Genomic DNA, 12,815 nt, shown 5'->3' on the forward strand with positions numbered 1-12,815 from the left:
CCCTACACATGCTTTTATAAAATGACACTCCAACACCCTTTATCCCTTTCCCTGCTTTATTTATTTTTCACATCATTTTTAATGTCTTTCATTTCATCTAGATTTATTTATTCATTTGAATATTGAATGTCTCTCCCATTAGAATGTAAGCTCCTTGAGGGCAGAAGTTTACACTTGAAAGCAGCTGAGCCTAGACAGGTGCCCACATAAACACTTAATAAATATTTTTTCATGCATTAAGAATGGATACTGAAGGTGATGGGATAGCTAGGGCCTTCAAAAAAGGCTGAATTATTTGTGGAGATAAAACTGTTTTAGGGAAGGGGTGAAGTCTTTCAAAATAAATGGTCGAAAATTTATTAACTTCCAGAAATTGTCAGTTCATACATGCAAATATGCCTAAAGTTTAGTAAAGTGACACACTACAATTGTTGGGCAGCCTGCGATTCATGTGGAATGTGCTCTAATAGGACTTTTGATATCCCATCCTCTACTGAGGCAGCTGTGAACAACCAACCTCAAAAGCTCACATTATTTACACTGCATTACAGGCCTGGGCTTTTCCAAGAATAAACAAATTGCTAACTATTTACACAGACTTGCTTTTTTCCCCCCACTTCAGATGAGCTAAAATGGATTTGAATGTTACATTTCTCAACGGGTCTTTTGCAACAGTTTTTTTCATCCTTCTATCCTTATCTTTTCTGATCTCTCCCTCTACTCTTGTAGGAACAACATGCTGCATTGTGCAACAAAGGTTTAATATTATCCCCAACCATTTAAAATGATATATTGAATGAAAGGAAAGTGTGTTGGATTAAGGTTAATGGAGAAGAGATTAACATGAGGATATGTGCATTAGAAGCATCCTCTTTTGGACTTCAAAATCACTCAGTAATTTCCTACTCTAACTTATTTACCAGCAGGCTTCCCAATTCTGCTCTATTTCAATTCCAAGAGTCTAAGTGGTGAAACCAAGACAGAGATTATGGCATTTTGAGTATAATAGGATGTCTTTTAGTCTTGCCATGTTGACAAGCCACTTGGAGATGGGAATGAGACCAAAGACAGGGTCAGCAGATGGAAGATAATCAGAAGATGCTGTTTAGGCCCACTCAGGCCTGTAGGAGAGAGACACAGTGAATCTTTTGGCCTAGACTTTTCTATGATCCATTATGGGAGTCTAAAACTCCAACCTGTTGACAAACATTATGCATTTCCTCTCAAATGGTACTTTGCTGGGTAATTTGGCTATAAATATTCACAAAAAACCTTCAATATCATTGTACATATAAATGAAAGCACTTGAAGACCCTGTGATATGTTTTAAACATATCACACAGAATTCCAAATAAAAAACAGTAGTTTGTTTGTGATCTACCATGTGAAATGGAAGTCCAAGGTGTTTCCAAAGAAATATTTGAAAAAGAACAGAGGACGTAGAAAGGTGGGTCTGCCATTTCACACCAGGCTAACTAGAAGAAAGCTTGGTCCAGCCACTGAAAATTTAAGGCTAAGCTGTTAGGGAAGCTCCTCACCTAGGTGAATCCATTTGTCCTTCAGTAGCCTTTCTGGGACTTTCCAAATAGTTATCACTGAGGTTAATAGGACAATACACAGAGGTCATGAGAAAGCAAACTCTGTTCTGCTTCCTCTTGATCTCAAAAGAAGCAGTCAAACTTCAAACAAACTTTGTTCAAAACTGTTATTTAACTGAATATTTTTGCACTTTTATTCTGAAAACAAGTGAGGAGCATATGTTATAAATTATTTCTGCACAAAATTCCTCTTTCAGATGAGCATATAAGGATTTGTAAGAATTACTTTCGGGGAATGGAGGTAAACCACAGTCAGTATATTATTTGATGGTTGATTTAATTTGGAATTTGGAAAAGAAAAATTTCAGGTCACTGGTTATCAATCCTTGTGGTACTATAGCTCAGCTATCTCAAGGGATATACACAAATTCTCCAAAGCATCTCAAAACAAAATTAATTCTAATTGCTTCAAAAACAACAATTATAGAGCCCTTATAAGGTACCAGGGACTATCTAGAGTTCTACATATTTTGACTCATATATTTAAGCCTCTAAATATCCCTAGGAGGTAAGAACTATTCTTACTGTAGTTTTACAAAGGAGGAAACTAAGACAGAAATTAGGGAACTTGACCAACCTCACAAGGCTAAAAATAGCAGATCTGTGGTTTGAATTCAGTCAGGCCTCAGAGCACATGCTTTTTGCATCCAGTAACATTCATTTATTTAGTGAAATGTTTACAGTGGACATGCCCCTTGGCTAGCCCTGGACATAAGGAGGACATCTGGCTGGTTGTGCTCGGCACCAGATGCCTTCAGGCTGAAGTTTCATTGCTATGGGGTCCCTGTCACAGCTAACCAGATTGCATGGCCTGCACAGATAATTGCACCACCTTGCTTATTATTTAAAACAAATAATAGGTTTATTGAGATATAATTCACATACCATACAATTCCTCCATTTAAGGTGTACAATTTAATGACTTTTAGTTATTCACAGATCATCTTTAGAGTGTCATCCATCACCTTTAGCCACCATCACCTTTAGCGTGTCATACCCATTAGTAGTCACAGCTGGCCCCTCCCTCCAGCTGCTGACAAGCAGTAATCAGCTTTCTGCGTCTATGGCTTTTCCTATTCTGAATATCTCATATAAATACAATCATACAATATGTGGCCTTTTGTGTTTGACTTCTTTCACTTAGTGTAATGTTTTCACATTTCATTCATGTTGTAGCATGTATTAGTCCTTTTCTAAATTGCCAAATAATGTTCCAATATGTGAATTTACCCGGTTTAAAAAAATCCATTCCTCATTTAATGGCCATGTTTCTACTTGTTGGCTATTATGAATAATGCTGCTGTGAAACTTTGTGTGCACTTTTTTGTGTGGACATATGTTTTGATTTATCACAGCTATACACCTAGGAGTGCAGTTGCTGGGTTATGTGGTAACTCTATGTTTAGTGTTTTGAGGAGATGCCAGACTGTTTTCCCTCCTTGCTAATTGATACTAAGAAGTTTTCCTCAGCTGACTGTTTTTGCAAAAGTGACTTTTCTTACTCTGTAGAGTCAGTTGACATTGGAAAGCAGGGATGCCAGATTTTGTCTTCAACAGTCAAAGATTCAACATCTGGTTGGCTGTAAATAGCCACTTTCAGTAACAGAAACCAAATGGAAAGTTTAGAGTTACCTTGAGTAACTGCCCCATCCTTCTTTTTTTTCAACATTTTATTTTTTAAAAAATATTTTTCTACTTCTTATACTTTATTTATTTTATTATTATTATTATTTGGCTGCATTGGGTCTTCATTGCATTGTGCGGGTTTTCCCTAGTTGCTGTGAGCTGGGGCTGCTCTTTGTTGTGGTGTGTGGCTTCTCATGGCGGTGGCTTCTTGTTGTGGAGCACAGGTTCTAGGCACGTGGGCTTCAGTAGTTGTGGCTTGCTGGCTCTGGAGCTCAGGCTCAGTAGCTGTGGGGCACGGGCTTAGTTGCTCTGTGGCATGTGGGATCTTCCCGGACCAGGGCTTGACCCTGTGTCCCCTGTATTGGCAGGCGGACTCAACCACTGCGCCACTAGGGAAGTCCCCAGTCCCTTCCTAATATTGTCTTTTTGGTGAGTGTATGAAACAAATTTAAAAAATGATGGTAATAATTATAGCTAATATCTGTTGAACACTGTAGATGTTCCAGTCTATGAAATATGTTAAATGTATTTTATCATCTAATTGTAGAAGTACTGAAAATTTATTTTAATTGAAATATAGTTGATTTACAATGTTGTGTTAGTTTCTGGTGAACAGCAAAGTGGTTCAGTTATATGTATATGTATATATATGTTCTTTTTCATATTCTTTTCTGTCATGGTTTATTACAAGATATTGAATTTAGTTCCCTGTGCTATACAGTAGGTTCTTGTTGTTTTCTATTTTATATATAGTTGTTTGTATATGCTAATCCCAAACTCCTAACTTATCCCTCCCCTCCCTTTCCCCTTTGGTAACTATGTTTGTTTTCTATGTCTGTGAGTCTGTTTCTGTTTTGTAAATAAGTTCATTAGTATCATTATTTTAGATTCCACATATAAGTGACATCATATGGTATTTGTCTTTCTCTTTCTGACTTACTTCACTTAGTATGATAATCTCTAGGTCATTCCATATTGCTGCAAATGACATGATTTCATTCTTTTTTATGGTTGAGTAGTATTCCATGGTATATATATACCACATCTCCTTTATCCATTTTTATGTTGATGGACATTTACGTTGCTTCCATGTCTTGGCTATTGCAAATAGTGCTGCTATGAACCTTGGGGTGCATGTATCTTTTCAAATTAGAGTTTTCTCTGGATATATACCCAGGAGTGGGATTGCTGGATCATATGGCAACTCTATTTAGTTTTTTGAGGAACCTCCATAGTGGATGCACCAATTCACATTCCTACCAACAATGTAGGAGGGTTCCCTTTTCTCCACACCCTCTCCAGCATTTATTATTTGTAGACATTTTAATGATGGCCATTCTGACCGGTATGAGTGATACCTCATTGTAGTTTTGATTTGCATTTCTCTAATAATTAACGAAGTTGAGCATTTTTCATGTTCCTTTTGGCCATCTGTATGTCTTCTTTGGAGAAATGTCTATTTATGTCATCTGTCCATTTTTTGATTGGGTTGTTTGTTTTTTTTATTGAGATGTATGAGCTGTTTGTATATTTTGGAAATTAAGCCCTTGTCAGTCTCATCATTTGCAAATATTTTCTCCCAGTCTGTATGTTGTCTTTTTGTTTTGTTTATGGTTTCCTTTGGTGTGCAAAAGGTTATAAGTTTGATTAAATCTGATTTGTTTATTTTTGCTTTTACTTCTATTGCTTTGGGAGACTGACTTAAGAAAACGTTGCTATGATTTATGTCAGGGAATCTTTTAACTATGTTCTCTTCTAAGAGTTTTATGGTGTCATGTCTTATATTTAAATCTTGAAGCCATTTTGAGTTTATTTTTGTGTAGGGTGTGAGGGAGTGTTCTAACTTCATTGATTTACCTGTGGCTGTCCAGCTTTCCCAACACCACTTGCTGAAGAGACTTGTCTTTTCTCCATTGTATATTTTTGCCTCCTTTGTCAAAGATTAATTGACTGTAGGTGTGTGGGTTTATTTCTGGGCTCTCTTTTCTGTTCCATTGAACCATACATCTATTTTGTGCCAATACCATGATTCCTGTAGCTTTGTAGTATTTTCTGAAGTTTGGGAGGGTTATGTCTCCAGCTTTGTTCTTTTTCCTCAGGATTGCTTTGGCAATTCTGTGTCTTTTATGGTGCCATATAAATTTTAGGGTTATTCTAGTTCTGTGAAAAATGTCATGGGCAATTTGATAGGGACAGTGTTATATCTGTAGATTGCTTTGGGTAGTATGGTCATTTTAACAATATTAATTTTTCTAATCTAAGAACATGGGATATCTTTCTATTTCTTTGCATCATCTTCAATTTCTTTTATCAATGTTTTATAGTAGAACTACTAAAATGTAAGATTAAAAAAAATAAGAATGACAGCCAGCTATATTTTATCTGTACTAATGACTAAGTAGGAAAAAAATGGTTTAGCTTGAAGTGAGAAAAACTAAAACAAAAGACAAACTTCCCTAAATGGAAAGCTGTTCAGAAGAGACCCATTTATATGGGTTAAAGATAGTTTCATTGAGGGCATTTTATTTTCAGGAAGAAGGAAAAAGAGTGAATTATGAGTATTTTTTCTGGGTCTGCATACTCATGATACTATATCAAGGTTTCAGTTTTCTATAGGTACACAGAATTTGTTGCCAAAGTGTGATAGAAGCTAGTAAACATTAGCGAAAGAGAAATGAGGAACTATTCTTATACAACATTTTTTTGTTGTTAGTCTTCCTGTTGCTTTTGTTAAAAGTCTTTTGTTAAAAGTCTTCCTGTTGCAAAGTGCCCACCTCTTACCTAGTATGAAAATCCATTTGAGTAGGTTTGCCCACTGTAACCTACTTCAAAGACCAGTGAGCACACATAGAGTCAAGCAAACAAACAAACACAAAAACAATGAGAAACAAAACTTATACAGTATGTTGTCTGTGATATGTTTAAGGTAAAGGTGGATACATTTATATTCATCATAACAAATGTTAAGGCCAAAAAAGCCACTGCTTGTAAAGAATTATTATAATTTGTATAGTAATGCTATTTCCTATTAAAAGAATTATAATACATGTCAGGGAGTCCACAAGTAGGCTTCTTCCTGGAAATAAAAACCAAACTTATCAATTTGCCTCAGTGTATTAGGTAAGAAAAAAATGACCAGTGTCTAACTGAAGCGTGCATTGTGTTGATTCTGATTTTGTGTAAAACTGACCATATAGGAATTTTCCATTTGGATTAAAATTCTGAATCCAAAACTAAGAAACAGTTTAGAAGCATAATTATTTTCAACAAATTCTAAATTACCCTTAGAATTGAAGGCCATGGGAAGAATACGTAACCTGAGTTCTGATTTAGTCCTTAAGATCCGGTTACCAGCTGCTCTCGGTCATCTTCATTCCTTAGGAAAGGCTAGACTTTTCTATTTAGCAACCAATCCAGGAACTAGATTTCAGCACACTAACCACATCTTCCTTCTCTGTATCATATTTATATGCTTTGGGTCCTGAAAAGAAGTAAATGTAGCCTAAAAGAGACAAAGTTGAAATTATGGTTACTGAAAATGACTTGCAAATTTATAAATAGGATTGTCTTGTAGTTATAACTTTCTTGAGGTAGCACCAAAGGGGGACTGAGAACGTGTCAGGTGGCAGTTAGCTAATCCTCTTCACAGCTCTCTGAGCCCTAGAACTTGACACCCCTAACATGTTGATCATCTCTCATCTCTCTTCTCATGCCAGAGGTGATTTTTGCTTCTACTCAGGTTGTTCCCCTCCAGGAAATCCAGTCCCTGCTGTTTTCTTTCCCTAGTCAAACCTCTAGCCATTCTTTAAAACCCAGCTGAAGTCCCACCATGAAATCTACAGCACCTGATGCCTGTTTTGATCTTTTCTTCCTTAGATCACCTCTTGCAATTATTGTGAAGACTACCACACAATTTGATACTAAATTATAGATTGTCTTGTTTTCTAGTAATTTCATCTGTGTTGGATGTAGGGTCATTTCCCAAAGAGAATAACCATTCCACAAGTGCAGAGACCATATCAAACTGTATTTGCATTTTTGAACAGTGTCCAGCTCTGTGCTATGTACTCAAGAAGAATGTCTTGACCAATTCAAAAGATCCAATTAAACTTATTCAACCCAGTTCAATTCAATTCAACTTTCCCAGCTATGTGTTAAATTTCAGGAGTTGAGTGATGGAGTGGGCAAAGCCCCTGGGAAGGTTGAGAGTATGTGCATTTTAAAGATGAAAAAGGTAATTTTGACTGGATGGCCTTTATGATGTAGCTGACTAATGCACTGAAGCTCTACTTTTAAAACTTTCCATTTGTAAAGAGAGAACCATAATGACAGACTTTTTATACTCTTTCTGGTGGTTAATCTTGTTAGCTAAATTTATAAGGGACTCAGGGACAAAAAAATAAGAACCAAGGACTCCCATTTGGAAATCCATCTTCTTCTATGTTAAAGCAGAGACCAGATTTCTTGTTACAATTTCTACAAAGAAACTTTACAATGGAAACACTCACCATTTAACTCCATAGCAGCATCTATCTGGCCATTAACTCCTGAAAATTCTTCTTCAGTATTCTTTGGATAGTCTTTTTCCATTTTCCTTTTTCGTTCATCATAGCTGGAAGAAATATTATTTCATAAATAATATAAACAAGAAGTATTTATCGATTGTAGAAGACACTGTGCTAGTCAGGCATATTTAGCCAGGGCTGATTTATGATTTACTTTAGATCTCTCTCTGTCTCTCTTTCTCTCACAAACACACACACACACACACACACACACACACACACACACATTCTGCCATTTCTCTCCCGGTTTCCAGAGATTCTGTGAACACTAGTTTGGGATTCATTTGCTGTAGATCTCTCTCGTCTCTCTTTCTCTCACAAACACACACACACACACACACACACACACACACACACACACTCTGCCATTTCTCTCTCGGTTTCCAGAGATTCTGTGAACACTAGTTTGGGATTCATTTGCTGTAAACATTCTGTTTAAAAATTTGCCAGATATATTGTTTAGAAATAATTATATTGTTTAGAATTATAGGATCATATTTCTATAATTAAAAAAGTACTACCTTTCAATGGGAACTGTGCATATATTTTTAGTGCTTTATTTACTGTTGCAATTTCTGTCTCTCTTATGTTCTCTAAGTATGAATTTCTTGGCTTACCAAACAGTTAAAAGCCCTTCGCAGAGGCTTTCATTAATGAGCTTCTTGCTGTGTACCCATAGAGGAGGGATTGAACAAATAATGCACAGTGAATGAATAAATACATATGTGAATGCTCAATAGATAAAGACAAGAAATGAGAAAATCTGGAATAATGGAGACTTTGCCTTTTAAATTGTTTTAATTGAATTAAATTGTTTTGTTTCCTAGAAAGGTTATACAACTGACCAAAGAGTAGATTAGGTTTTTTTTTCTGAATCCACAACTACCGTGCAATGATAACTCTGAAGATTGGTTAATACACCCCTTTTTGATCTAAATTACCCCTTGTAGAAAAGACTGTGACTTGTATGAATCAGTATGACTTGTATGAGTTCAGCATGTAGGCAGGGCAGACTCTTTTCCCTTCAAGAAGTTTTCATTTAAAGTGTGAGAAAGTCCCTTCTTCATTAGCATAGAGCTCCCAATGCAGACATTTCCAAGGTGGACACACCACTCCTTTCCCACCCAAAGGTCAATTTCTCCTGTGTCTGGGCCACTGAGAGTTTCCTGCAGCAACAGATCACATCCACCTTCTCCTGAAATGTGCCTTTCTTGTAACTATGACTGCACAGGCCAGGGGGCAGATCTCTCATGATACTGAGCAGATCAAACGTTGGGAAAGAAGTATTCAGACTGAAACTGACTAGTGGGCTGAGGTGCTTTATGGGGTGTTGAGGATAGGAGTAGAAGCTAAATCCTAGAAGTATCAATAGGAGTCCAAACTCCCTTTCCAGGAGAGCTATTAGAATCTTCCAAGTAGGCCAAGGGGAAAAGCAAGCTATATGAGTTACTGCAAGCACAAATAAACATGGAAACTATTTACCATATTTTGTTGTCATCAGAAGTGCCAATAAAGAGTGGGGACAGGACACCTGTATGGTTGCAAGGTATCAGGACTGTAATGAGGGAAAGACTGGAGAGAAAGAAGAGCCAGGCATGTTGCCTCTCCCATGGCTTAGACTTCTTTTGTTCACTTTGTTCCAGTGTCTGAAATCTAGAGTCAGACACTGAAAGTACAGGTTGTTTACATATTAATCTTTGTTCACTAGGTTTTCTTCTCTCAAATCCCTGAGGCAGTTGTACTGGGAAAATGGATGCTTTGAGTGAAGGGAGTGAGGAAGATAATTCCAAAGCTTAAAATATTTGGGGAGAGGGATGCAAAAGGAAGAACAAAGAAGTGACCAAGAGACATTTGGTGTCTGTAGATATAGAGGGAAATGTGGTGGGGGGATGCCAGAGAACATGACATTTTGAATTCTTTGCTTAATGTTGACCCCTAAGCTCAGGGAAAATGGTGAAATGCCTTTCATATCTTTATCCTCTTTTGTCTGCTCTGAATAGAGGATTAGAAGCTGAGCTATTATAATTAGAGCTATGCCTTACCTTTGTGTTCATTAAACATTTATGAGTGATTTTGAGAACTTAATCACCATTTATATTGTTTTATGGCAAAATGTGTTCTCAGTTCCAAACAAGCGACTGATTAAAAAATATCTATAGGGAAACCTATTACAAGTTGGGATCTGCTTGTATTATATTTTAAATTGGATTGAGAAATCTGGAAAGTATGAAAGGAGAGAGTAAAGATCTTTTCTGAGACTAGAAAAACTGTTTAAATAATACAAGAATAAGTGTTAAAAAGAAAATGATGACTATTAATCCAATAGAAAAATCTGAAAAAGAAATCTTTCTCTTTTTATCTGTCTGCTTAGTTTGCTAAGGTGGGTGATGGTGACATCTAAAATCTTATATATATATATATATATATATATGTTCAGAGGATAATGGTAATAATATTATATGTAAATAAAATTTCAGAAGAAATTTTAGAGATGCAATGTCTGGCTGAGAATTTTAATTTTCAATTGCATTTATAAAAATGTAGGCAAAAATTTTGGCAAAACTATGAAATCATTTTTTTTTTCCTCCATCCCTTCTACCACTTATGTATTTAATAGTTCCTCTCCCTTTCTGCCAACCCTCTCTCTGCCCTCTTGCCTCTCATCCTATAACTGCTTTCCAAAGAGTATTACTCTCAATAAAATCTATCTCAAAGTATCAGTCTCACACATAAGTCACCATTTTAAGATTAGCTGATAACACATACATTTCATTTGGACCTTTTATGTAGTCACTGTGTAGATGGGCCTACATAATTAACATAGGGTTACTTACTTTTCATTTTACCAAGTAAGAACATTACAATCAACCCTCAAAATAAAAATTACCACCTATTTTCATTATCATTTCACAAAGAAAAGAAACTTTAATACTAAAAATGGCAGAAAGGACATAATCTCAGAATAAAAGATGGTTCTTGCCCATAATACTGACCCAGATCACACCCACCTGTGTTTATTATATTGTGCTATTTTTATTTTTCTGTGGACTGCTGAAAACTTTGTGATGATCTAGCTCTTGGTTTTTGGACAGATATTTGAGGATTTCTGTTATAGAGCAAAGAGTGTATAGTCAGATGGTTCTGGGTTTGAGTTCTGACTCTGTTACCTGCTGGCTCTGTGATCAGGGGAAAGTGTTCTGAGTTCTGAGCCCTGGTTTCCTTATCTGCAATACAGTAGTCATGAGGATGAGAGAAATCACACATGCATACACACACACACACACACACACACACACACACACACACACACGCACGTGCCTGGTACATGTCAACATCAAGGTCTGGCCCAAGCTATAAGACTTTGTAGTTTATTTTGGCCCCAAGAACCAATAACTGACTGGCTAGTATGACGTTTAGTGAATGTTGCGATTTGGTCTGGGATCCTAAGTCACCAAAGAGTTCAGTCTTTACCTAATTTTTTAAACACACTCCATTAGGATAACAGGCAATAGTAGGCAAGGTTGAGAAGAGGAGAAAGGAGGGCTAGAGAATGTTGGAGGTAGTCCAGAGACCTCAGCAGAAAAGGTGTTAGGAGGTCTACTAGTATGTTGAGGATTTGGCTGAGGGTAAAAGAAAATAAAATTATATGACAGGATGAGAATTATGGGCATGGGTATTTTAATTGACAGTAAATAAATAAATCAATGGTGAAGAGAATAAAAGGTGACTACGTATGGTAGATGGGACAGATCTCTGTATTTGGATTCAGAGGGCATAAAATATATCCTCAGATGGACTACTTTTAGCTGTGTGACCTTGATCTAATCACTTAATATCTTAGATGCAATATTTTCAACTATGAAATCGAGATAGCAATACCTACTTCTCAAGATTGTTGAGAAGGCAGATGGGAAAATGAGAGAATATGAGAAAATACTCAGTGTGATTCCTAACACATAATAAACCATCAATATTTGAATACTAAGAAAATATTTATTGTAAATATACTAGAAACCTGCTAAAATCATTGCATATGTTTTCTCATTACTGAGGTCTTTTTTGTGAAACCTAAATACCAACTAAAAATGATTGACCAGTACCTATGTTTATTTCCTTTAAGGGTATTTGTTTCATCTTTTAATATTGATCAATGGGTATAGATATTAACTAAATCATTACTGACAGTGACACTTTACTAGCAATATTGCCATAGATATCTGATGTGGTTTTTCATATATATTATCTTACTCTCTACCTTTGTAATCTAAGAATTTGGGGACTATATTGGTAAACTACTTGCATATTGTTTAACTGTATGCTCAGACTTTAGATTTTTTTAGGAATTTCTGGTGTTTTCATTGTGATGATTTCTAACTTATGTCAGTGGCCAAACTTAACTCCATTCTGCCTTCTTTGAAGTACTGAATAGGGAGTTCAGTCTGCTAAAAGATGCTTAAAGAAAATGTGAGAAAGGATGGCAAAAAGAGGAATTTATTGATAAGTATTTATGGTATATGTTTCAGGAAGTTTCTTCAAGGAGACCTTTCTAGTGAAATCTAGTGGAATTTCTAGTGGAATCCCCTTTGAAGTTAATAATCCACTTCTAGCCAGGAATCACATGGCTTTCATGGAGGAAGGGACCTTTGTGATCTCACTAGAGAGGGCAGGGGGTAGAGTGGTCAGGAATGAAGAGAAGGGAGAAGAGTAAGAAGCTGCCATGTACCACCCTAGATAAGGGTCAGGAACCAGGTCCCCATGAGGAAAGTGACTGTGAGAAAATTCTGGAACAAAGAATTAACAACAATGTTGAAATGTATTGATGGTCTCAATTACTATCTTACTGTATGATGAAATGCAAATTTATATCTCCAGCCTGAATTCTCTGAATTCAAGACCTGTATTTCCAACTGCCTTCCAGACATATCCATTCATCGGTCTCACTAGCATTTCAAACTACATATGTACAAACTGGAATTCCTGTTTACTCCTTTAATTTTGTTTTACTTCTTAATTTTATTCTTTCCCT

At 36.3% G+C, this 12,815-nt stretch overlaps 1 protein-coding gene across 1 annotated transcript in view; it reads right to left on the reverse strand.

Moving 5' to 3' along the window:
• Positions 1–6,135: 6,135 nt before the first annotated feature.
• The window catches only part of MMP20 (matrix metallopeptidase 20), a 50,476-nt gene continuing 43,796 nt past the window's right edge, over positions 6,136–12,815 (reverse strand). Inside the window, exons 9-10 of the mRNA XM_007448555.1 lie at positions 7,733–7,836; positions 6,136–6,726 (exon numbers count right to left, since the gene is read on the reverse strand). Of these exons, the coding sequence (XP_007448617.1) occupies positions 6,626–6,726; positions 7,733–7,836 (205 nt within the window). The 3' untranslated portion in view covers positions 6,136–6,625. The remainder of the gene's footprint in view (positions 6,727–7,732; positions 7,837–12,815) is intronic.

Source organism: Lipotes vexillifer, unplaced genomic scaffold (assembly GCF_000442215.2).
Source record: "Lipotes vexillifer unplaced genomic scaffold, Lipotes_vexillifer_v1.1 scaffold593, whole genome shotgun sequence".
Classification (NCBI taxonomy): domain Eukaryota; kingdom Metazoa; phylum Chordata; class Mammalia; order Artiodactyla; family Lipotidae; genus Lipotes; species Lipotes vexillifer.